At 33.5% G+C, this 25,922-nt stretch overlaps 4 protein-coding genes across 6 annotated transcripts; all 4 read left to right on the forward strand.

Annotated features, from left to right (window-relative positions):
- The first annotated feature begins 2,342 nt into the window (after positions 1–2,342).
- LOC123228681 (cytochrome P450 734A1) lies at positions 2,343–5,529 on the forward strand. The gene is made up of 4 exons (XM_044654147.1): positions 2,343–2,930; positions 3,026–3,270; positions 3,343–3,706; positions 4,827–5,529. Exons 1-4 carry the CDS (start codon positions 2,451–2,453, stop codon positions 5,244–5,246), a joined length of 1,509 nt encoding a protein of 502 aa, XP_044510082.1. The 5' UTR covers positions 2,343–2,450; the 3' UTR covers positions 5,247–5,529.
- A 3,247-nt stretch (positions 5,530–8,776) lies between these two features.
- Positions 8,777–12,853, forward strand: LOC123228917 (probable protein phosphatase 2C 55). The gene is made up of 6 exons (XM_044654419.1): positions 8,777–9,036; positions 9,444–10,374; positions 10,553–10,874; positions 11,164–11,313; positions 11,993–12,283; positions 12,479–12,853. Exons 2-6 carry the CDS (start codon positions 9,614–9,616, stop codon positions 12,497–12,499), a joined length of 1,545 nt encoding a protein of 514 aa, XP_044510354.1. The 5' UTR covers positions 8,777–9,036; positions 9,444–9,613; the 3' UTR covers positions 12,500–12,853.
- Positions 12,854–13,684: 831 nt separating this feature from the next.
- On the forward strand, positions 13,685–15,949 carry LOC123228918 (arabinosyltransferase RRA3-like). Its single transcript, XM_044654420.1, has 2 exons — positions 13,685–14,143; positions 14,654–15,949. The coding sequence occupies exons 1-2, from the start codon at positions 13,976–13,978 to the stop codon at positions 15,761–15,763; spliced, it is 1,278 nt and encodes a 425-aa protein (XP_044510355.1). The 5' UTR covers positions 13,685–13,975; the 3' UTR covers positions 15,764–15,949.
- Positions 15,950–20,925: 4,976 nt separating this feature from the next.
- Positions 20,926–25,655, forward strand: LOC123230107 (deSI-like protein At4g17486). Of its 3 annotated transcripts, none has more exons than XM_044656229.1 (4): positions 20,926–21,245; positions 23,467–23,729; positions 24,301–24,588; positions 24,985–25,655. In XM_044656229.1, the coding sequence occupies exons 2-4, from the start codon at positions 23,519–23,521 to the stop codon at positions 25,227–25,229; spliced, it is 744 nt and encodes a 247-aa protein (XP_044512164.1). In that variant the 5' UTR covers positions 20,926–21,245; positions 23,467–23,518; the 3' UTR covers positions 25,230–25,655. The 3 variants fall into 3 exon arrangements, with proteins under 3 accessions (XP_044512164.1, XP_044512163.1, XP_044512165.1); XM_044656228.1 differs by having other exon boundaries at positions 20,931–21,245; positions 23,476–23,729; XM_044656230.1 differs by lacking the exon at positions 20,926–21,245 and adding an exon at positions 21,615–21,820 and having other exon boundaries at positions 23,476–23,729.
- The last annotated feature ends 267 nt before the right edge of the window (positions 25,656–25,922 follow it).

Raw genomic sequence — 25,922 nt, forward strand, 5'->3', positions numbered from 1 at the left:
AAATCTTATATTTTACACTTGAGATCCTAATAACATAATATTAAAAAACCCGTTGGATAGGCAAAGTCTTTTGGCCCTAATTTTTGGGTATATAAGAAATTCTACAAAGACCAAAAGATTTCTTACTTGTAATCTTAAACTTCTATCATTCAACTTTAAAAAACTCAAAGTCTTACATATAAATATAATTCTTTTATAATTATATGTTAAAATTAATAGTAAAATATCATTTAACAAAAAAATTTTTAAAAATAAAGTTTTATCACATTTTTCTCTCCTCCCCCCACCCCCCAGTTTAAAAATCTAATAAATTTTTTTCATGTCTCCGATTAAAACAATTACTTTTAACGAAGATGAAATTGTTTTCGTCTTGGACGAAGATGATTTTGTCTTCTTCCGATAGTAAGACGATCTCAAACGAAGATGTCATCTTCATCTAAGACTCTAAACGAAGATGACATCTTTGTCTAAGACCATCTTCATCTCAGACGAAGACAAAATGGTCTTCATCCAAGACCAAGACACTCCGATGAAGACATTTTTATCTTTGTTAGAGGAAATAATTATCATTGGTGGGTGAGAACAAGTCAATAGAAAGAGATAAGCTAAGATGAAAAGCCAATACGGTCGGAGACGACAAACTTTGTCATCTCTGGCGAGGGTTTCAAAATCTTAGAGAAAAAATTATCACTTTTCAAGCTTTAGGTGGAAAGAAATTGTTAGATTTTTAATTTTTAAGTGAAGAAAAAATGCAATAAAACTTTATTTTTTTAAATTATTTTATTAAATAATAATTTTACTTTTAATATCAACTAAGATTTTTAATAGAATTTTACTTATGAATGAAAGTTTGAGTTTTTAAAAATTAGAAGGTATGAGTTTTGGATTATACTTAATCTTGCGTAGGAGTAAGTCTTTTGGCCTTCTACAAAATAGATCTTTGAGCATGAGTGACCAATTTAAATTTGTATTCACTGTTACCAGGTCTTGAAGTATAGAGAGATATCCTTTCAATCGAAAGAGACTTCTATTCACTATTACCAGTTCTTCAAGTACAGAGAGATACCCCTTCAATTGAAAGAGAAAACTGGATGAGTTTTAAGAAGAGACAAATAACAAAACTAGTGTTGAATATTAAATCCCAAACCTTTTTAATAGTCTTTCAATATTCCATCAGTATTCCTTATCATTTGAAATAAAATAACTTATTTATAAGAAAAAAAAAAATTTACAAAATTCTAAACAAGTAATGCTGCAATTTTTCTCAAAATTGGTCAAGATTCAAAGCAAGGAAGATTTTTCAAAATATTAACCTAAAAATTTAATGTTAGTCAAACTTCAGTCAGTCGGGCAGTATGTCAAGATTTACCTTGGAGAATAGTCGCCTTAACTCACTTTGAAATCCTTCAAACTGATCAACAGTCAAAGTATAAAGAAATATATATAAAAATAATTATATATATTTATTTTAAATATATAAATAAATGTGTATGTATATTATTGTATAATTAATTATTATTTTATTTTTAATTTAAAATTATTAAATATATAAGAATAAATATATAATATATCTTAATTTATATATTTATTATAAAGATGTATATATATATATATATATATATATATATATATATATATATATATATTTATATATTTATATATAGAGTCAGGAGAGGCGGAGAAATACGACAAATGCATGTGGTCTTTGTCTTTATATGAATTCTAATTATACTATTAATTAGTTTAGCAGTCAAGAATGGCATCATGATGTTCAGCTGGTGGCGTATTAGTCGATAATTTGACTACGTTAAAGGCATGGCAAAGTGATAATTTAATAATAAAGCTGCAACTGTGATGCCATGCCACTTTGTTGTGATGTGATGCTTGTGAGACACATCCATGACAATTAGTATTTGGGCAAATTTGTTATTTATTTATTTTATTTAAAGAAGGGAGAGCTTTTTTTTAATCTTAAATTTAATAATTAATAATTTTATTTTATTTTAAAATTAAATTAAGAAAAAATTATTAAATTTTAAAACTAAAATAAAATAATGGGATGAAATTTTTTTATTAAATAAAATCAATAAATACTATTTTTATTTTTAATAGACTGATATTAACCATAAAATTTAATAAATACACAAATATTTACGTTTTCGAAACTTTTATAATGCGGAAGTTTAGTGATACATTGAAAATTAGGCCAGCCGGCCACATTGACGGTATATAGTAACCCAAATCAAAACTGCCACGTTTCATATTTCAGCATCTTAATCAGATTATATTTAGAGACGCCACAATGGACTAAATGACTGGGTGGTCAATAAATCCAGAAGGATTCATCTTTTGAAGCCACCTTCAATTTAATATATAGATTTAGAAGTAAACTGAGCTCTCTGAGTAATTGTTACAGTTTCTCTTCTCCCTCTTCCTCCATACATTTCACCATGCATCTTCTTCTTCTCATTGCTGTGCTACTGATCCTTCTGAAATTTGTTCACTCAGTCATATGGGTTCCCTATCGGATCCAAAACCACTTCAAAAAACAAGGGATAACTGGCCCCGGCTACCGCCCGATAGTTGGTAACACAGCCGAGATGCGTCGTGTGTTCACAGAATCTCGATCAAAGACGATTTCTCCATTTAACCACGATATACTTCACCGTACAGCGCCTTTCTATCACAAGTGGTCGCGCATATACGGGAAGAATTTCCTTTACTGGTTCGGCACAGTGCCCAGGCTTTCAATAACCAACCCTGATATGATCAAGGAGGTCCTTACGAACACCGGTTCGTCTTATGAAAAGTTCGAGTTTAACCCCTCGTCGAAGCAGCTGTTTGGGCAGGGACTTTTTGGACTCACCGGTGACATATGGGCTGTTCACCGGAGGATCGCCAATCAGGCCTTCAAAATGGAACGAATTAAGGTGATCACGGTCGCTTCTTACATACTGTGTAATGTATTATAGATCTTGATAATAATGTTTAATGATGGGTCATCTGATGAAATTTTTTCAAGCAGGCTTGGATGCCGGAAATTGTGGCGAGTACCTTGAAAATGATTGAGAAATGGGAGGAAACTGGAAAGGGAAAAGATGAATTTGAGGTTGATGTGCATAAAGACCTTCATGATCTCTCAGCTGATAACATATCCCGGACGGCTTTTGGAAGTAGTTTTGAAGAAGGAAAGCGTATTTTTATGCTGCAAGAGAAACAAGTGTACCTCTTTTCTCATGCTGTGAGAAGCGTCTATATTCCAGGATTCAGGTAACTTTTATTATTCTTGTTTTGGATTCATACAATACAAGGATAAACAATTAATGTTCTATTTATATACAGGTTCTTGCCAACGAAGAAAAATATCGAGAGGTGGACACTGGAGTCAGAAGTTCGTAAATCAATAAGGACCCTGATAAAAAGTAATGGGAAAGTTACAGAGAACTCCAGAAATCTGCTGAGTCTTTTGATGTCATCTTATAAAAACCAAGATGGTCAAGAAGAGAGACTAGGAGTTGACGAGATTATAGATGAATGCAAAACCTTCTACTTTGCAGGAAAGGAAACAACTGCCAATCTTTTATCTTGGACCCTTTTGCTTCTCGCTTTGCATCAAGAATGGCAAATCAAGGCACGAGAAGAAGTTCTTCGTGTCTGTGGAGACAATGAGCAGCAAATTGCAGACAACTTAAGTGACCTTAAGCTTGTAAGTAACCATTCAATTCTTCACTAAGATCAAGTTAATTTCTGAAACACTATAACAAAATATAATAAAATTTAGTTTTAAAATTATTTTATTAGATAATAATTTAAATATTAATATTAATTAAAATTTTACTTATAAATGAAAATTCGAGATTTTATAAATTGAAAAATATGAGTTTTGGGTTTGGCTTGACCTTGGGTAGGAATAAGTCTTTTGGTCTTTTACAAAATAGATCTTTGAGCTTGGCTGACCAATTTAAATTTTAGCCAAAGGACTATTCTCCCCTCCCCCAAGTTTTAGTATATTCTTAAAGTCATATCCGTAAGGTTTAAAACTTCTATTAAAATAGATAAAAATAAAATCGTCATTTTAATAATAATATTAAAAAATAAAATTTATTATGTTTCCCTCCACAGTTTTTAAAACTAACAAATTCACCATTGTCTAAAGTTTTTCAGTTTTCAAAAGTAATATTTTTTCTCCAAAAACCTATGATTTATTTTTCAAAGGCTCTCCGACCACCGACAAAAGCGCTTCAACCTACCATCTCACCGACCACCCCTTTATCTCTTTGAAACTTCTAGATGATGCACCGAAGACGTACCTTTATCAATTTTAGAAGAATCGACGAAGATTCATTTTCGTCGATTCAAACTAATCTATGCATCTTCGTCACCTTTTCTTGCATTAGAAAGTGAAGATCTGGTGGCCAACAAGATAGTGGGTCAAAACATTGTCATCGGTTGCAAGAAAACGTTTGAAAAATAATCCACAGGTTTTGAGCGAAAAAATGTTACTTTTGAAAGTTAAAAAACTTTAGACAGAGGTGAAGTTGATAGTTTTTAAAACTATAAGAGGGAAACATAATTAATCTATATTTTTTAATATTATTAATGAAATAACAATTTTACTTTTATCTCTTTTAATAGAAGTTCGCCTATAGGAGAGATTTCTGGTTTTTCAAATCTCGCAGGTATGATTTTGAGAACGCACTAAATTTTATTCACTGTTACCAGGTCTTGAAGTAGAGGGAGATATCCTTTCAACCGAAAGGAATCTCTATTCACTGTTAATTTCTGAAACACTGCAATGGGAAATGAATCTCTGTTTGTGTCAACAGGTACACATGATTCTGAATGAAACACTTCGACTTTACCCTCCTGCTGTGATGTTGATTAGGAAAGCAATTAAAAGATGTAAGCTGGGGAACTTGGACATACCTGAAGGGATGCAAGTGTATTTGAACTTAACTGCAATTCACCATGACCCTGATATATGGGGAGAAGATGTTAATGAGTTCAACCCACTGAGATTCAGTGAAGCCAGAAAGCATATAGCTGCGTTTTTCCCATGGGGTTTAGGCCCCAGAATCTGCGTTGGTCAGAACTTAGCAATGGCGGAGGCTAAACTTATGCTAGCCATGATCATCAAGCGTTACACTTTCAGGCTGTCACCGACTTATGTTCACGCTCCAATGGTGCTTGTAAGCACACAGCCTCAATATGGTGCACCGATCATCTTTAGCAGGCTTCCAAATTGATAAGTTTTCGGGGAAAACTTCTATGTTTTTGGCTTGGAAGAACAAATGAACTCTTTAATGAGTGAAATATAAGTATTTGTCTCCGTTGTAATGTCTGAATAAAACTTGGTGTAATTTTAGCATATGGATCCAAATTTGTTCGACCCGGCCCACTTAAGGGGTATGCTGAGGATTTTCTTTCAGTGTTATAGCCAGCATTTGTCTTGATCATTTTGGTTCATAATAGATAGTCATTGTTTGTAGCACCTTTATTAGAAGGCCAAAGGACATATTCCCTCCTAAAGATTGCTCTGTTATCAAGTTTTCATCATTTAATTTTGAATAACCTTTTTACTTACTTATAAGATATTAAGTTTATTAATTTTAAAAGTAAAATCGTTATTTTATTTATAATGTTAAAAATAAACTAAAATTTTATCTTCTTTCTCTTTTTAAATCTTAAAAAGTAATAATTTTTCTTAGGTCAAGATTTAAAAAATAATATTTTTCCCTTAGGGTTTATTCTTTCATCTCCAAAAGCTCCTCTAGCATCATCACTGACGGTCTCTCCCTCCGGCAGTTTTTCACTCTTTCTCCTTCTATCAATGATTTAAGTCAGAAAGATAAAAAACTTTGTCAAAAAGATGAAAACGAGGGTCTTCCTTGTCTTTTTCTAGAAAAATGAAGAGTTTTCTCTTCCCAACTTAAATCACTGACCAAAAAAGGGAGAGATAAAGAAAGAGAGATCGCCAAAAGGAGAGAAAGCGTCAGGAAGGAGAAACCACTAGATGAGCAGTTAGAGATGAAAGAGTAAGCCCTAAGGGGAGAAATATTGTTTTTTAAACCTTGGTCTAGGGAGAAATTGTTACTTTTTAATATTTATAAAGGAAAAATAAAATAAAATTTTAAAACTAACGAATTTAGTTAACTTTAATAATGTTTTCTTATATTTGAACAAAAGTTAAACATAGATTTTAATAGCGGATAATTTCATCAGTATAAATTTTAAAATTTAAATTAAAAATAAATTAATATATATAATTATATAATAATATACCATTTAAGTATATAATAAAATAGGTAAAACTTGTCCACATAACATTAATCATATAAAATATATAATTATTATATAAGTAATATCACTTATACTCTTAAAGTACAAACAAATTACCTTTTTCCTGTCAACTTAAAAAATTATCATTTAAACCCCTATCTCCAATTGAAAAAAAATCAAAACCCTAATTCTAACTTTGATTAATCTCAAATTCGTAATTAAGGCTTGAAACACATCCAATTGATGCGATTCCATCAAAATTTTATCAAAATGACACTAAATTGATGCAGCCCACCAAAAATGGTGTGGCTGCACCTGGAATTGATACTACAACTTTGGTTGGATCGTACTCTTTTAATATTGTTTTGGTTGCAATAACATTATTTCGGGGTGCAAGTTTAATTATTGTCAACAACTGTTTTACATTTTAATTTAAAATAAATTGAAATGTATTTAAAAAGATTTGGGCAAAATGTTATTTATTTTTAATAAATATTAAAATTTATACATAATAATTTTGTTATTTTAATATTTATTAGAAAGATTGACTAATTTTGCTAACCAAGATGGATGGTATAAAAAATGAATTTTTAACCGAAGGTTGGAAATTAACATATCCTTAGAGGTCGTTTGGTTTCAGAGATTTAAAGATTATCTTGATAATTTATCTTTTATTACTTACATTACTTTATTTAGTTTGTCAATAATAAAAAATTACTGTAATCTTTTATTATCAATGCTGACATTATATGTAATATAAAAAGTAATTTAATTATCACTTTTACTTTAGGCATTAAAAAATTACCAAGATAATAGTAATTTTATTATAGTTATATTATAATTCATTAATTTTTTGAGAAAAATAAATTTTTTAATTAATATAATGAATAATATAAAAATATTTAAAAATAATTATATTGAAAGACATTTAAGTAAAATAATTTATTAATATTCTTTTATTACCTTTAATCAAACACAATAATTATTTATATTTATTAAAATTTATCAAATATAATAATCATTTATACCCAGTAATCTTCTAAGTAATCTATCTTTAAGAGAACTTCTTATTTTGGTAATAAAACATTATCTAAACCAAACGTCCCTTTAAAACATGATTCAAGTGGAAAATAGTTATTGTCGTTGTAATTTTTTTGAACAAAATTATGTATATAATTTTTATGTATGATTTTACATATAAATAATAATATATTATAATATAATTGAATATTTTTTAAATTTTAATTATTTAATTATATGATAATATATTATTAGTTGTATATAAAAATTATATAAATAACTTTAGTGTATTTTTGTACCCGACAGACACACCAACTTGCTTAATTGGTCATGCTTTTAATGGGAATTTTAGAAGCATGAACCTGAATTTGTCCGGTCCATACGGAACAGTGCTTTTTTTAGAAGACGAGGAAAGCTTATAAGTCCAATGAACATATTTGGTAGGAGATTATATATATATATTTTAAGTATTTAAATATATATATTATTATATAATTAAATATTATTTTATTTTTAATTTAAAATTATTTAATTATATAATAATATATTTAAATATATTTAAAATAAATATATATAATTTTATTGATAAAATAAATATTCGTAGCATCTGAAAGTGCCCCGCCACAAACAATATATTGTTCCCAGCAGCCTCGCTAATTTAATAAATTTTAATATGCACCTTTTAAAATCCAGTTTTCTCTTTTGTTCAATAATATAGACTACTCACTTTTAATGAATTATTCCAAAACAATGAAATTACCAATGGCACCTTTTAAAATGATTTGTTTTGCATTAATTTTTCTAGGTAAGAAGATAAATTCAACAATTTCACTTCATCCAATTAACTAAGATTATATTCGATTTGAATCAAGTTTTGAATAAAATCCAATTTCAGATTGAATTAAATATAAAAAGGTCAATTTAAAATTTACTTAAGATCAATGATTTAAAGTTTTATTTTTTGATTCAATCTAAACTTGTTTAAATTTAAATATTCGAATCGAAATCAAACATTGATTCGAACTCAATTTAATGAATCTAAATTCAAATTTAAATTTAAATAATTCAAATTAAATCCAATCCTATACTAACTTCTAACTGCAATATGATTATAATGGTCTAAATTATCTTTCGTCCCGAGTTCTCTATTATTGGATATTTCATATTTGTACCATATGTTTGAATTAATAATAGTGGGGTTTATCAATTATTTAAAAAAGCTTTGGGGATTACTGTCGTACACCCAAACATTCAGGGTAGATTGGAGCATTTAGAAGATGAAGTGATTTTTCCTACAAAGTTGGATGAAGCATGTAACCGAAAGAGGGAAAGCTGACCGTCCCCAACAACATCTCGTTAGTGGTAACGGAATCGCAGTTACCAAAGTACCCTCGGTTGACTCCAAAACTACTTAAAATGCTGGATAATTCCAATGTCAAAAAAGTCTACGGATGCAAAATGACTTCTGTGAATAATTTGTGACCATCCAAAGTAAAATCCTTTGAACCTTAACTAATGAGTCACTTTCTGTAGCTTTAGGGTTTCATTGAAAAAGAACGACTGGATTTTGTTTTATTTTCTCGTCCGTTCAAGCCATCGCTACATCCTCGAAGGGGTTAGGCGGAGGGCTCGTGTGTCGCACCTACAATTCCAAGATTTGTCCGTTATAGCCTTGCAGTTTTTATAAACAGAAGATAATCTTGGGATTTGATTTAGTTCTGCCTTCTAATCCTCGAGGTAAGTGGTCAGAAAACAGGCCATGATTTCGCTTCTTGTAGATGACTTCATTTTCTGTATTTATTGTTATGATTCCTTTTTTTGTTTGAAATTGATGGCATCTGCTCGTTTAACGTATATTACAATTCGATGCTTATATGTTGGAAGTATCAATAGGAAGATCATCCGGCTGTGTCTGTTTTCATGTTGTTCAGTTCATAGGGAGAAAACTCTGCTTGACCCGATTTGATTATTCTATTCTACTATTGATTTCGTTATTGTCAGAGTTTAGATTAATTGATTAGATAGCTTGACGCTAGGTTTTTTTTTTGGTTTAAAATTTAAATTGATTTTATAAGGTGATTTTTGCTATGGCCTTGAATATCTTTATATGATGTTATGAGTTACACTTTTTTTTTTTTTCCCAGGTTTCCTGTATTAACATACCGAAGGCAGCAGTGAAATTATTGTTTTAGCAAATTTATAGTAGAGATAGATGTATTGAGAATTATGAGATATTCTTTTATGCCCAGTGGTGGCATTCTTCTTCCCCATAGTAAAGAGTTTCAAGCAAGACTGTTTGATTTAGGAGGATAAAATGTCTTCCGGTTATTTAACGAGACTGAGAACTGTGGTCCAACATGGGGTTCAGAGATCAATAATTGGCCAGGAAGGTGGTCTATGTTCTGAGGTTTTGATTGGGCAGGGGAAGTTTCAGTTGTGTAATTATAGGTTGTTTCATTCATTTCGATTTTCATCACTTGCAGACCTATATGTACTTCTCCAACCCGGCACAATTTTTGCTGCAAGATCTGATTTGCTGTTAGCAAACCGTAAAAGGAATCTCTCTGTTGTTGGAGCAATTTCTCGCTCATTTTCTGTTCCATCTGTATCAGGCCCTTCATTTCAGGTTTGTGGATATCACATTGATCTGGCACTTTCTGACCCTGATCATTTGTCTGTCAGTAGTAACTGTCGAAACAATTCAATGGCTTCTTCTGCTTCCAAAGCAATATCTGGTGAACTTCTTGTAGATTTTTTAACTTCAAAATGTAAGCACCTGCCATTGTCACCTAATAATGCTGGCATATCTTATAGCATTAAGAGTGTTGACAGTTACCGAAGGGCTAGCATGAGTTTGAAAAAGAATGAGCAGTCAAACAATAATTCAATTCATGGATATTTCCTGTACAATGTTGCCAAACAATGGTGCCACTTTTGTCCAAACATAGAGGCAGGACTAAGAGGCTTCCATAGCTCATCAGCTACATGCTCCTCAGCTGGGATAGCTCCAAACGTTTCCTTTGATAATTCTTCCCGTGTGGAACAGCTAGCAAGTTCTTCTGCATCTTCAGAACAGTATGTTATACAATTTTGTTTAATTTATTTAAATTTTCTCATTATGTTTGAGGAATAATTTGCTAGTCATAACATGTCACTAACACAATTTGAAGAATATTTTTTCATGTTTATTAATTGCTGGCTATGCATTTTACTTACTAGCATTTATAATCTTTGTGTTGCTTATTGGCTACAGGAAGATTTCAGCTGGAAAATCCATGAAGCTACTTTCTGGATCATGCTGCCTGCCTCATCCTGATAAAGAAGAAACTGGTGGGGAAGATGCTCACTTTATTTCTGATGAACAAGCAGTGGGTGTAGCAGATGGGGTGGGTGGCTGGGCCAGTCATGGTGTTGATGCAGGACAGTATTCCCGGGAACTCATGTTACATTCTGTTTCTGCAATTCAAGAGGAGCCTAATGGTTCAATTGACCCAGCTAGAGTCTTGGAGAAAGCACATTCTAGCACAAAAGCAAAAGGGTCCTCAACAGCATGCATCATAGCACTCACGGACCAGGTTTGCTGTTTTGAAATGTTACCATACTGCATTTTGTGGCTCTGATTATATATATTACACTTACTTTTGAGCAGCTATAGTAGCAGCTTTAAATTCGGTTGGCATTGAAATGAGAGTTCAAGTTATAAATCTTTTAATGTACTTGCTACTTTGTCTGAGATTTGCTGGAATTGAATAATTTTCTCATTGTGACAGATCTTGTATATGATGCTTGTGCTGCTTCATCCTGTTTGAAGGGGAAAGTATTATTTTTTTTATTCTGACTTTCTGGCGATTTTGTTTATCACAGGGTCTTCGTGCTATCAATTTAGGAGACAGTGGATTTATGGTGGTTCGAGATGGATGCACTGTCTTCCGATCTCCTGCACAGCAGCATGATTTCAACTTCACCTATCAACTCGAGTGTGGAAGTAATGGTGATTTACCTAGCTCTGGTCAGGTTGGTTCGAGCATGTTCCTTTTATGCTCTCCTCTTGCAAAACTCATCCATCTATCTTATATCTATTAATAGAAATTTATGATTGGATATTATTTTGACCAATGGAAATATATACATGTACGGTTGTGACGGTAGATTTTGGCATACATGGCATTACATTTTAATTTGTTCATGTTAGCTTAGGCATTGATATCTTTAAGGATTTTGAATATAACGGGGTGTCCTTCTGAATATGTTTAAAGGGAGGGCTTAAATATTTTCCTCAGCGGACATTCATAAAGTAGTTGCAGCACTTTCTTATGACTTAATAATTTTAGGGTACATAAATTAATCAATCTGGGTTCATTATTTGCCAAATGCATAAATCGAACACACTTGATCTTTTTTTTTTTTTGGGTTTCTTTCCCTTTTTCAATTGCATCCTTAATTTCTTTTTGCTGTACTCTACATGATATTTACCCAATGGTTATCCATATTATATATCTGTTATGGTTTGATATATGTTGAATGGAATCTCTTTGATGGGAAAGGTTGCGATTTTTTTTGGACTTCATGTAATCTAGTTCTAGAAAAAGCAGGGACATTAAATCAGAAGAATGCGCCATTTTTCTCTGTCAACAATTTTTATTATTAGCCTATTGAAAGTGAACACTTTCACAAACTATGCCATTTGATTCAGGTTTTTACAATTCCTGTTGCTCCTGGAGATGTTATAATTGCTGGGACGGATGGACTGTTTGATAACTTGTACAACAATGAGATTACTGCAGTGGTAGTTCATGCTGTGAGAGCCGGGTTAGGGCCTCAGGTGACAGCTCAAAAGATAGCAGCCTTGGCTCGGCAACGAGCTCAGGATAAAGACAGACAGACACCTTTTTCCACTGCTGCTCAAGATGCTGGGTTTCGCTATTATGGTGGGAAGCTGGATGATATCACTGTTGTTGTCTCATACATTACCAGTTCCAACGACGTATGTGTATCTCACATTATTATTCTTTTGCATTCTTTTTGTTACATTGGCAAATCAAACTCTAACCAATTAACCTCTTGGCGCTGATGTACAAAGAGTTTAGTTTTAGGTTGTCTTGACACAGAATAACCATACATAAAGTGAATAGCTACCATTTCAACAAGATTCTAATGTTTGTTTATCCTTGTTATGCAGGAAAACGGATCTTCCTCTTAAGCATGTGATAAGGACATGACGAACCTTATTAACAGGTTTGTTGATTAGACAGCCATACCATTTTCTTGGAAAGCTCAATTGTTTTGTAGTTGTTAACGTTGTTTGGACATCTGAGTTCCCCATCTTCTTGATTCATTGGAGCCGCCTCTTTTTGTTAATATGTTGATTTAGGTGATATATAACTGCGAGGTCGGTGATCTGGGTGATTTTCAGGATCAAACCTTTTGTAAATAGTTTAATTTTAGTGTATAATTTGCTTTACATGTTTCGAAATTTTGAAGCGGGGAAGGATATAGCCCAGATTACGGACAGGTGTTTCTGAAGAAAATAATGAAATTATACTGTTTTATTTGATATGTTTGTAAATATAAAAGTGTAATTTATATACAAATTGACTTAATGTGTTTTATCAACAGTGTTGATATTGTGTTTACCGAAAAGGTACTCTTCTGTGGTTTGGTGATGAGCCTTGGATTGAAAGAAAATATGAACCTTTTGTTTCACGAGGGCGATGCATGAGTCTTTACGAACTACGATCATAACTCTTTTTCATGTTTACAACGCATGATACTGGAAGAAAAACTGATTAAATTCTTTTTCAATTTTCCTCTCCTAAAATGCGTTGACATTGGGAAGGGATTTAAGTAGTTTGAGTTTCATTCAAATTTGGAGTTGTCAATTCAAGTTTGATGAACAATGGTATCAAAAAGAAAAAGAACCATTAAAAAAAAATAGAAGAACTTTGATATAATGACACTGGCGGGCCTCCAAACTTGATCTAATTGAAATTTAACTTAAGTCTAATTGGGTTTGAGATTAATTAATTATCTTATTTTGAAATTTAACTTAAGAACTTTGATATAATATCTTATTTTGTACATAAAATTATATACATAATATTACTCTTATTAATAGACAATAAAACTATCACAAATTTATATATAAAATGATATATTATTAAATGATTTTAAATTAATAATTAATTATATAATTATTTATAATTATTTTTATTCACATCTGTGCTGATTTTTGTGGATATAATCCTACTCTTACATTAACTGTATGATCTAAGGGGTCAATGGCGGACATCAACCGTAGATCCCTTCTTCTATCAAATAGCAACAGAAGTCTAATAATCTAAAGGTTTACATTTTATTTCCGCTGAAGGGGTCAGTCAAGCGATTTATGTACACACAATTATTCCACCTAATTCAAAGTTCTTTTATGATGCTTTAATAGTTGCTCTGCAATCACCGCTCCTCTCTCTTTTCTTGGTTCAGAAATCTCTGTTGCATCCAATGCCATAAGCAGAAATAAGAAACTAGAGTTTTAGCTACTGGTTCACTTAATTCTCCCCAAATATTTCTGTTGAGCTCAATTCAAAGATCTATCAAAACCCTTCATTCATTCATTCATTTCATGCCAAGAACGGGAAAGTTTTTTTCGTAAAAACTATTAACTGAGATTTGTAAAGAAATGGCAGGTCGTAGAGATAAAGTCCCATCAATTCGCGGATCTCGAATAGCCGTAGCCATTTTGATCGGAGTTCTTTTCGGATGCGTCTTCGCTTTCTTGTTTCCTCAAGGTTTCTTCAGCTCCCATCCACCCATCCAAAATCATCGAACAGTCAAATCCAATTTACAGGTTTCAAAAATTCATTTGTTTGTCTTTCTGACTGCTTACGTTTTTTAGTTAGTGTTGATTGCTAACGTCAATCATTTGTTGACGTAGATTTAATTGATTTATTATTATATATACTTTCTTCGAATTTCTAAAATTTCTAGGGCGTTGACTGAAAAATTTTGCCTTAGAAGATTAACTGAGTGCGTAAGAGATTATTAGCTAGCTTTATTTTGATGGGAATCCGAATAGTTGTATTGAGTTAAGTGGAGTTTCAGCTACATGATCTCTGATCTTAATACCAATTACTTTATGTGGCTTAATCAGTAGATTGCTTTTGTTGTACTTGTGGTGTTGTTGGCTTGGATAGCTGGCTGTGATTTTACTATTAATCTTTCAATGTATATGGTTTGGTATTGTCTTTTATACTGCTAAATATTATTTGGTGTTAAGGATTTATGGATTCCACTAATTCTAATGTGGCTTGATAGAGAATAGTTACATCGTCTTACTAGTTCTGCTGTTGTTTGCTAGAGCGGATCTTCTTGTGAGTCACCAGAGCGGGTTAACATGCTGAAGTCAGATATAGCATCACTAACTGATAGGAATGTTGAGTTGAAGAAGCAGGTCAGGGTGCTTACTGAAAAGCTACGGTTGGCTGAACAAGGTAAAGATCATGCACAAAAGCAGGTAATGGTATTGGGTGAACAACACAAAGCTGGGCCTTTTGGAACAGTTAGGGCTTTGAGAACTAATCCGACTGTTATTCCTGATGAATCTGTGAATCCAAGATTGACAAAGATCTTGGAGGAAGTTGCTGTTGGAAAAGAACTTATAGTTGCACTTGCAAATTCAAATGTGAAGACTATGTTAGAAGTCTGGTTCAGCAACATTAAGAAAGCAGGTATTATTAATTACCTAGTTGTAGCATTAGATGAGCATATTGCAGAATTCTGCAAAACAAATGACGTTCCAGTGTATAAGAGAGATCCAGATGAGGGTATTGATTCAGTTGCTAGGACAGGAGGTAACCATGCTGTCTCTGGACTGAAGTTCCGTATCTTGAGGGAGTTTCTGCAGCTTGGTTACAGTGTTCTTCTCTCTGATGTTGATATAGTTTACTTGCAGAACCCTTTTGATTATCTTTATCGGGACTCAGATGTGGAGTCTATGTCTGATGGTCACAATAATATGACAGCATATGGCTATAATGATGTCTTTGATGAACCATCCATGGGGTGGGCACGATATGCTCATACAATGAGGATATGGGTCTACAACTCTGGTTTCTTTTATATAAGACCTACAATACCTTCAATTGAGCTTTTGGATCGTGTAGCTGAACGACTGTCTAAGGGAAAGGCATGGGACCAAGCAGTTTTTAATGAAGAGCTTTTTTTCCCTTCACATCCCGGTTATACTGGGCTTCATGCTTCGAAGAGAACTATGGATTACTATCTATTCATGAATAGCAAGGTCCTCTTCAAGACAGTGAGGAGAGATGATAAACTGAAAAAGTTGAAGCCAGTAATCATTCATGTAAATTACCATCCTGATAAATTGCCAAGAATGCAAGCAATTGTAGAATACTATGTGAATGGCAAGCAAGATGCACTAGACGCTTTTCCAGATGGTTCTGAATGATAGAATTAGAGCTAAGATCCAGCTATTGTCAGCTAAAGAATTATACTGCTAGTTCAAATTTATTTTACTTCTGTAAGCAATCTGAGATATTTTCTTGGTCACTTTCCCTGGTTGTTCCTCTGAAGTTTTCTTTTGTATTCGACTTGGGTTATTTTCTCTAATTGAGGATGTTGTTGTCTTTCATCATGAAGAGGGTGCTATTTGCACTTGTTCCTATCCGTAAACCGAGGCATTATTTGCCTCATCAACTCGTTTCTAAAATGATTTATTTGCTCTTTGTTCCCATATTTTGACAATGACTAACTCTTTTCTAGAATGATTGTCTTGTTTATAAGCTTTTTAACGATTTGTATAAAAAAATTTCAGACTTACAGGTTTGGTGAGCCAGACATTTCCAAAATCTCGAGTTTGAACTTGAAAATATTGAATACTTAGATTTCAGCTTAAGTTTATTTTAACTAAGTTTGTTTTCAAATTCGAATAAACTTGATTTGAATCTAGTTTAGTAGCAACAGGGAGGCCTGTTCTTTTGCAAAGTTTCTGGATGCCATCAGGTAAACAAAGTCACTGATTTGCGCATTCAAGGGTGTAGTTTTTTCATGCAGAAATTGCATTATCATTGGCACTTTACTCGAGGAGAAATAATTGAAGTGGATGACAAAATGGACTATTACCTTCCCTTATCATTTGTATTTTTCTGCACTTTTACACATAAAGAGCTTCATTCCCATGCTTGTGTGGCTTCAAAATTCTCCAAACCCTTTAAACTTCAAGCCTTCTTCTTCATCATCTTCTTTGTTTTCTCTATCAAAATATTTTCCTCATCACCTACATTATTCTTCAGTTTCATAGGCTCTCTGATTTAATCCAATATTCTGTAAGCGTTGCTCCAGCTTATATCATTTCCCGCCAATTTAATTTCAAGATGCTTCAAGAGCTCGATTAATTTTATGTGATAGATCTGCCTTGTTTAGAAATGGAGAGATTTTCAGAAAGAAAGTGTTCTAGTCCTGGAAGTTCATTCATTGATGACGCCTCTTCTCCCAGTTCACCTTACAGAAACTCAGATATTGATTTAAACGATGTGTTTGGTGGGCCACCTAGACGGGCTTTTGTTCATGAGATGCGGGACAGTTTCAGTTAAGCTACAGATAACTCTGCGTCGTCCACAGGACACGATGAAACAGTTGGTTCTCGTAATTCATGGAATGCTCTCAGTAAGAAGCCGGTGTTTGGGGGAAGACGGTGTGAATTGGAGGCGGCATCAGAGTGAGAACTTCCTTCTTGATATTTTTCGCTTCCTGCAAAATTCAGGTTCTGGCTTTACATTTAGGCTTCATTTAAAACAAAATAATGATGCGTGGATAAACATTTAATTGTCTTCTTCTTGAGCCTTGCTTATCTCTGGTTCTCGATTTTATTAACGTTTTGTTTCTTCTTTCTCATTCTTTCCTGATTCAATAACTGCTGAAGTTGTAAGGGTCAAATCATATAGCTTCACATAAAAGAGTTCCGGGATTTCTGATACTGTTTATTGTACTGAACAGTGTCACTAATTAACAAATTAAGGCTTCGCTGAGTTCCCTGGTTTCCCTTGATCTCCAATTCAACATACATATTAACGCCTATTTACTTTTTAATATGAGTGCTGGGTATAAATTCGGGTCTGTGTTCTACTTTCTGATCCTCTTGGCAAATTCCAACTGCATTTTTATTTGCAGCCTCCCTGCTAAATTGTCGAAAGGAATGGATCATCCAACATATGGTTCCTGTCATCATTGCCCGTATAAAAGCAAAGGATGGAGGTTCAAATGGCATGAATTTATATCCATCTCCTCTTTCAAGATCATCAAGCCTAAACAGGGATCAGGAGGAAAACATTATGCTATATCTTTTCATCGTCGAAGTCTTCGATGCAGGGAGTTATCTCTTATCAGCAAACGGTCACCATATTTAACCAAATATGATGAAACAGACACAGGAAGTGGTTTATTAAAGGAATCAAATAGTTCAGAAGTTCTGACAAATAAGAGTCAGTTTCACTTGTAAATATACAAATGGGCTAGCGAGGGAGTACCCTTAGCTTTACCTATGCTTCATCGAGAAGCAGGTGAAGAAACCCAGTCCTATTCTCAATCTGGGTTAGGTTTGTCTGATAAATTAAATTTAAAAAAAAATCTGTGGTTGCTGAAGACGGTCACAAGCCTGGTTTGAAACTTCTGTGTTCTCTGTTTTATGATAATGATTTTGAACAAACTGCGTCTTGCTCCATTTCATGAGTATTAGTGGTGATAAGTTTTCACTCATTTCCATTCATCTTCTTAAAAAATAAAAACACTTCGTTTTTTTTCTGTTCTATGCAGGCAATGAGGAGTTATCAGAAAAGGCTAATAATAAAGAAAGCACTATGAAAATTACTAAAAGATCACCTGTCGTTTTGATTCTAGTAAAATCATGAAAGAGCGAGACGGAAAGAAGCCTACATTAGACAATGCAGAAGTTGGTGAGGCCGGCTTGCAAGCTTCAACGAGCAACTCAGAGGGTCCTGGCAAAATCAGAGTTAAGGGAAAGGTTAAAGAGTTTATTTAAATTTTCAACCAGGAATCATGAGCTAAACCAGAAGCTACTGTGGAATCTCCCAGTCAGAGCTCTAGATGGAAAGAGATAGGAACAACCAAAGCAGAGAGGTAAGTGACTTTTAGCAAGACTTGAGCAGATCAGAAAATTTACAGGCCTATTGGGCACACGAAGAAATCAATGCCTGATGCACCTATTCTGGTAAACTTCAAATAATTTACCAGCGTCAAGGTTACTTCTCATCATTCGGGCTGATGAATATCTCCAACAGTTAAACAACATTCTTCCATAAAGAACACCGACCGTATGTCTAATGGTTCTTCCCAACTAAAGGATAGCTCAAGCACTGGTTAGTTCTAATTTTCTGCAGTTGTAAGATAATCTACTAGTACATATCATCTGGGACTGGGAGGTTTGGAACTGCAGGAGCCAGCGTCCTAACATAAGTTATAAAGAAATTAATCAGGATGAGCTGATCTGGCTTCTAGTCCCTTCACATCTCCTTTTTTCAATGAAACTATTCTAATATGCATTGTGAGATGCAATGCAACAATCCTTTGTTTACATAAAGTTACCATTTTATCCGTTTGCTGTTGCTTTTTGTTTTTTAATCCGAACTGGACTATGTTGCCACACTGCCTATTTGATTCATTCTTTTATTTTTTACCTTTATAGCATTAATCATGGATTGCTTGGGGGTATGATGTTAAATATTCAGGTACATTTCTTTCACAGCATCTATACGTCATAATCCAGTTCGAGTTAGTGTATAATATCACTAAATGGTTCTTGACAAGGTGAATGATATTGCCCATGACAAGATAAACAGTATTACTGATGAATAAATAGTATTATTAGATAGATAATTAGTATTGTTGGGAAGACAAATGAGCAAATCTAAATTATTAAACTGAAGTTTTAGCTTAAGTCTCACTTGTTCGGGCCTAATATCAAGGTTCAGCCTTAACCCATGAACAAGCAATCATGACACGTGGAAATGAAAATGAATTTATGGGCTGCTCTTGCCCCAGTATCAAGCTCCGGCTTTAATCGGCCCAGTAAAAGACGATTTAACATGAAAAGGTCTTAAGCGACCAGGTAAATACCAGATGCCTGTTGGCTTTGGTTATTTAAATTTGTCACCTCAAAAGAATATAAAGGTGAATGAAATTCGAGTAATTTTTGTTTGTTTTCGCGATCAATGTTTATGTGTTCACAAATTACAAGCCTGTATAATGATGAAAAGTTTGAAGAAAGGGCCTTTCTCTACTGTACTTCAGAACATACTGTTTCAAATTTCAATCTTGAAAATATTTCCCTCTCTCTCTAATTTTGAAATGAAATTGTCCTGTGTTTCACAATTCATATGTGCTCCCGACATCATCAAATAAGTGAAAATTCATGTTTAAGGATCGATTTTATAAAAATTATAGCAAAAAAAATCGAAACTTTGCTCTTGTTACTGTTCAAAATATCCTTAAAACTAGAGCTGGTTTACTATTAAACAACAGATAAACTATCCCTGTGTCTCTTTTCTCAATAAGATAACAGAGTACAAGTTTCAGGATTTCATATTCAAGCTGCTCACACATTCAAAAAGAGAGGACATTTGTATCTAAACCATGCAGAAAATTTTAGGTGCGATTATGGTCTGCCTGCCCACAGGAATGTAAAAGCTTTTTTGACTGTAAAATCAAAGCAAGTAAAACCAAAAACATATCAATCAATCTGAAGAGACAAAGGGTCCCATGCAAAAGTTTTTTGGCTCCATGTGATCAATGGCTGTAAGAGGATGAAAGAGCGCGTGGGTGGAAGTCAGAAGAACAGCTGAACCACCATGGCAGGCAGCAGCTTTATGCGTATAACACGCTTTATTGTCGTTTTCTTGAGGTAAAACTGTACCGGTCATCTGAGCTGCGTAGTACTGTTAACATTCCGATGCCGCCCAAATTTGGCCAAAGCCCGCACCAAAAGTTGCCCTAATATTTGAATTCGAGGTTTAATTTTCTTCGACAATCATTTAAATGGAAGGATGTGAACATTCCCGATTCGTTTCTTATAACACATTTGGGGATATATATAAATTTTACAAATTAATAGAACCCAACTCTTTTTTTTTTTTTTCCTTGTATTGAAGAGTTTCTTTCTGATACTGTTTGACCAAAATTATGAGAGGTGGTGATTGTAGGAGAGAAAAGATAATAAGTGATAACACAAGATATTGATGAAGGCGGTTGACATGAACTTGGTATTGTGATCAGGTCACCGTTCAATTGCCTTGCCTTTAAACATAGATTGAAACGTGCAAGTTTCATGCACATATTTCTCAATACTTCTAAATGGCAATGCTTGTTTTCATGTATAAAATCTAAAGAAAACGACGTCAGACCCCCTTCTGAACCTCCAACGATTTCAGAGAATTAATTTTTAAACAACGTGAAATGTGGTTGATTATGAGCAAAGATGATTAGAACAAAAGGCGTGTGAGTTGAATTGAAGTACAAGTTGAAATTAGGTGAGTGAGCACACCACCCCCCCCTCATCCTCTCTCACATTATGACAGACCAGTTTGTTTCTGTTTTCACTGTTTTAATACTCACGGATTCAATGAAGGGTCTTACTATTGACTGATAAGAGAGAGACAGAGAAAGAAAGGGGTTAAAAGAAACTATATAAAAATAGCTTGGCACGTGCTCACCGAGACATTGACTCATAAATTCATAGTTTTTACTTCTGTATGACAAAGAAAGAAAGAACTAAATCAGGTTAAAACCAAGGTTGCCTGTGGCTGTGATGTGATTTGGGTGGTTCAAGAAGAGAAGAGAGCGTCTTTGTTGACTCTTCTCTTTACCTTAATCTTCTGGTTTGTCTCGCTTTTAAATCAATGTCCATCCCTTCCAAATCTGTGAGTTCTTTTCTACGCTTAATTTTCTCTAGTTTTGGTGTTATGAATTTGTGCTTGCATAGATGTTAATATGTTACCAGTTTGTGTTTTCGCTTGATTCTTTTTCTTCTTGGCTTGAATAGTCGCCTGTAAATTTCTGGATAAGAATGAAAATATGGATTTTTTTTTTTTTTAAAAAGTTGTATTGTGTTTACTTTCCTGATTTACTTATTACAACTGTTATTTTGCATGGTATGACCTATATTTTCCCAAGCAACGCTTATACATTATCCTTTTCTATTAATTCGGTGATACAGTTCAGTTTCCTTTTATACAATGTTAGCATGTGGAGAAGGTTTCGATTTTTTTACTTTCTAACTTTCATTGTTAACATTTTCCTTTTTATTTGTGTCATATATGATGTCAACTAGATCTGATGTAGGGCTTCTTCTCTAAAATTTAAAGGTGGTCCTTTTGAGTTGAGCACCCATTTGGCATTTTCTCTTCATGTTCTGAGGGAATGCTGCAATTTTATTTCATCTGATATTTGATGATGAAATTAGGTAGAGTCTTTGCTGCCAATTTGCTAGTTTGAGGTGAAGATTACTACAATTAGTCTACTTTATCTAGCTTTTAAGGACTATATTGGTTTCTTCTGTAAAACTTCCAAGTTGTTTCAAGATTAGATCATGATTGTCTGCAGTTGCTTTATGTTCATGCTTCAGTTCATGTTCACTAGAATTCCTAGTATGTTCTTCTTATATATATATATATATATATATATTTATTTATTTATTTATTTAGTTTCTGGTAAAATGTAAGTTTTCAAAGAAAATTTTCTTGTATATATTATGGATTAAGTATTACTAGCTCACCCTAAGTTGTTGGATATAAAAGTTTGCTGAGATTTGCAGTTGACTCTTACTTCTATTCTCACCTAGCTGCACCTTTTTTTTCCCCTTATTAAACTTATTTTCCATTTTTTGTCAACATCTGATGCAGATAGTTCTCTAACATGTTGACAAGTCCACAGATAATTATCATTATCTTTTTTAATTCCTTTATAGATGAATATCCTTTTATTAAATGATGAAAATTTTTTGACTTGGGGTTACAAGTAAACATATCTTACATTGCTAGGGATACCTCCCGACAAAACACCAGCTAAGAAAGCTCTAGGGTCATGAGAGATTTAATGGCTGATAATTGATGGTCTTTGGAGTTTGTTTATTATTTTATCAGGGAAAAGAAACTGATGCTATGAGAAGTTTAATTTCGCCAGTTTTGTAACAAATAGATATCAAGGTGGAAATATTAGTTTAGTCTATAGAGGTGTTAAGATCTGTTCTAGCAATTCTAGAAAGCTTGAAAATCATGTCAAATCCAGCTGTATTTTCTACTAGTTCATTATCTTGGCCAAATGTTGAAGCTGTGGAAATTCACTTCTTATCATGCTTGAATTTTAGCAATAGTAGAGACTAAATTGTAGGCCTGAGTAATATATAAAAATAAATGAGAATGCTAATTATGTGCTGCATGTTCATCTTATCTCAGAAGATGTTAATCATCTTAATATAACGATACCTTATAAAGACTTTAGGCAGTCTTGGCCGGCATGGCATCTGCTTGTTTATTTGACTAGATATATGACTTGAAAGTCAACTTTGTGGGGGATAATATGGAGAACATTTTAAAATGAGAATAAAATAGCATGCCTTTCCTCCTGTTAGCTTTTGTGGAGTCTGCCACTTCATCTTCTGTTCCCTTGTTATCTTTTTATTATGACAAATTAGTTGAAAGTATTCCACATTCCACTTTGAGAACGTCATTGGATTGGGGGATTAGATATCCTTATAATCGTTAGTTATTCTCAGAATTCAGCTTGTTTGTGCTGTCCTATGCTGTACTTCCCTCCATGTATCTGTACTAGAATAATAACCATGATGGTTTTCATTGCATTGGTATGTTCATTCATAACCATGCAGGTCAGGTGGTGGTCGAAAGAGTACTTTAATATTGCACTAACTTAACTACTTTGATGATTCTTCATATGCTGCTTTTATTATTGTGGTTGAACCACAGTTTGTAGTTTTAAATACACAAAGACTAATGGATTTATGTGCCTATTAAAATGATAGTACAGTTAAATTATAAGAACTTTTATGATGCTATGGAAAGGTTGTTACTGTTATGAACGATAGAAAATCTATTTTTAAAGTGAATAATATTTTACATTTGAAAGTATCCACAGGTTACAGATGAGCATTGACTCAATTCTTAAATTATAAGCAAGCATGAAATTCGGAATCAAGAAAGGATGGAAAGCAATAGTTCCTCTACGCTTGAAAGGCAAATCAGCGACACGTTTTTCTTTGTTTATGAAGATGAAGCCAACTAGCTATGGACCAGGTCGAGCACCTGTTTATCTAAATGTTTACGACTTGACACCAATGAATGGCTATGTCTACTGGGCAGGTCTTGGTATCTATCACTCTGGTGTAGAAGGTGAGCTATAATACAATCCTTGGATGCAATCTCTTTCTGGTCTCTAGTTGAGGTGCAACTATTTCAGAACTATGAAATTTGATCTGTGCTGTTCTAATCTAGTTTGGCCTATTTGGCTATTTCAAATCTAATGCATTAACGATAGTTATTTAGGGATTTTAATGATAAGGCAACTGTGGTTGGGAATGGATGAGGGAGGGCAAAAAGATTGGAGATATTATCCTCTCAAGGAATATACATAATGGTGTATATGGAGAGAGAGAGAGAGAGAGCGAGTTGGAGAGGCCACATTCTTTTTCATTTACTTGTACTGAGTAATATGTGAGAAAAGAGCTTAATTTTTGGGGTGCCACTACAGCTTCTATAACTAAAATGAGCATATATGTAAATAACAATGAAACCTGATTCCCATGAACAGGTGGGACATGGAAGCTAGATTTATTTGAGACACTCCTTGACCATGTTAGGAGACTGGTGGATCAATTATACAGGAAGTAGAATATTAAAACTGCTCCTTATTATATCTCCTCCATCTATGTAATATCTGATCATCTGCATCTCCTTTGTGCAGTCCATGGTGTTGAATATGCTTTTGGAGCTCATGACTATCCAACAAGTGGTGTTTTTGAGGTTGAACCACGGCAGTGCCCAGGCTTCAAGTTCAGGAAGTCAATATTCATTGGGACCACATGCTTGGACCCTGTTCAGGTTAGAGAGTTCATGGAGAGACAGTCTGCAAGCTACAATGGCGATACATATCACTTGATTGTTAAGAACTGCAATCATTTCTGCAAGGACATTTGTTCTAAGCTGACTGGGAAACCAGTTCCAAAATGGGTAAATCGACTAGCAAACATAGGTATTCTCTCCTTCCATCATTTTTCCACATCAAGTTAGTAGCTCATTAAATACAAGAACCAGTCTTTTTGTTAAGCGTCCTGTGGTTGAGCTGTTATAAGTGGCCGTAAGGACAGGTCATGCCTTTCAGCAATATAAACTAATGCTGAAGAATATTTTCCTTGAGGTTTACAATTTTCATGAACAAGTGAATAGCTGTCAGAAGAGGCAGTACCAAATAATAGTAGAATCCTATAATAGTTTATCCTTTAAGTTCATGAGCTGAATTCCGCCCATCAAAAAAGTTTATGAGATAAATTGCTATGCCAAACACATTGAATAAATTGTGGTAGTTATTTGTATCAGATATGCCTACTTTAAATGTAGACTATTTCTATTTTTTAATTTGTGGTGGTAGGTTCAATCTGCAATTGCATACTTCCTGAAGCCCTTAAGGTTTCCGCTGTGCGGCATGACCCTGATTACCAACAATTTGATAGTGACAAAAGGAGGCTGAGAGGTGCGTTTAGTTGTCTGTCTTCAATCTCAATGCGGCAGAAGCAGCTGTCAACATCTTCATTGTTTCTACAATCACCCTTAAAGGGCTGCCTACCAACATGGGAATTGAGAAGGTCAAAAAATGGTTCACTGAAGGAGAGTTGAGATATAACTGCTTGAAGATGTTTCATTAGCATTCATGATGATTGGTGATCAAGATCCCTAAGCTTGATGACAGAAATTTGTTTACATATATGCCAACATGGGAAGTCTGCCATAGCTTATATTCTTCTGGTTTTGCAAGTTTTCGCCATTGTTGGTTGTCTTTGTCTGGCCTCTGTTAGAAATCATTAAGATGGCAAGATCAACGAAGAATCTCGATGGATCAATGGCATTGCCATCTTTGAAATGTACATTGCTCATAACTCAAGTGTTATTTTTCATGTCATTTATTTTCATCAATTTGTAATTACTGTCAAGTTAAACGCCTGTTATCTAGACCTGACCTGTGAGCACTGGCCTTGTTCACAGGCTTCAGAGCTCTCTTTATGGGTTCGCACCTATTTAGTAAATACTTGTTTTATACACTAATTATATGTGTTTTCGTTGTATTTTTGAACCAAAAACATACCAAACAAATTTATATGTCATTATTATTATTATTTTTTACAATAACGTTGTTTATAAAATACAAAATAATATCGTTTTATATAAAATATAGAAATCGATATATAAATGGTGGTTAGACGAGTGTCTCTTCTTTTAAAATCCAAAATCTTTAATTTTTCTTTTTAATTTCTACTCTCGCCATCAATTATCATTTCACCATAAAATTTGTTGATAAACAATTTACACAGG

This window comes from Mangifera indica, chromosome 11, assembly GCF_011075055.1.
Source record: "Mangifera indica cultivar Alphonso chromosome 11, CATAS_Mindica_2.1, whole genome shotgun sequence".
NCBI lineage: Eukaryota > Viridiplantae > Streptophyta > Magnoliopsida > Sapindales > Anacardiaceae > Mangifera > Mangifera indica.

Bases quoted from the DNA above. Each gene is read 5' to 3' on its own strand.
- LOC123228681 (XM_044654147.1), top strand. From the start codon at position 2,451: ATGCATCTTCTTCTTCTCATTGCTGTGCTACTGATCCTTCTGAAATTT. The intron at 2,931-3,025 runs GTGATCACGGTC...TTTTTCAAGCAG, and splicing joins TCAAAATGGAACGAATTAAG to GCTTGGATGCCGGAAATTGT. The intron at 3,707-4,826 runs GTAAGTAACCAT...TTGTGTCAACAG, and splicing joins ACTTAAGTGACCTTAAGCTT to GTACACATGATTCTGAATGA.
- LOC123228917 (XM_044654419.1), top strand. From the start codon at position 9,614: ATGTCTTCCGGTTATTTAACGAGACTGAGAACTGTGGTCCAACATGGG. The intron at 10,875-11,163 runs GTTTGCTGTTTT...TGTTTATCACAG, and splicing joins TCATAGCACTCACGGACCAG to GGTCTTCGTGCTATCAATTT. The intron at 12,284-12,478 runs GTATGTGTATCT...CTTGTTATGCAG, and splicing joins ACATTACCAGTTCCAACGAC to GAAAACGGATCTTCCTCTTA.
- LOC123228918 (XM_044654420.1), top strand. From the start codon at position 13,976: ATGGCAGGTCGTAGAGATAAAGTCCCATCAATTCGCGGATCTCGAATA. The intron at 14,144-14,653 runs GTTTCAAAAATT...GTTGTTTGCTAG, and splicing joins CAGTCAAATCCAATTTACAG to AGCGGATCTTCTTGTGAGTC.
- LOC123230107 (XM_044656229.1), top strand. From the start codon at position 23,519: ATGAAATTCGGAATCAAGAAAGGATGGAAAGCAATAGTTCCTCTACGC. The intron at 23,730-24,300 runs GTGAGCTATAAT...TCCTTTGTGCAG, and splicing joins CTATCACTCTGGTGTAGAAG to TCCATGGTGTTGAATATGCT. The intron at 24,589-24,984 runs GTATTCTCTCCT...TTGTGGTGGTAG, and splicing joins AAATCGACTAGCAAACATAG to GTTCAATCTGCAATTGCATA.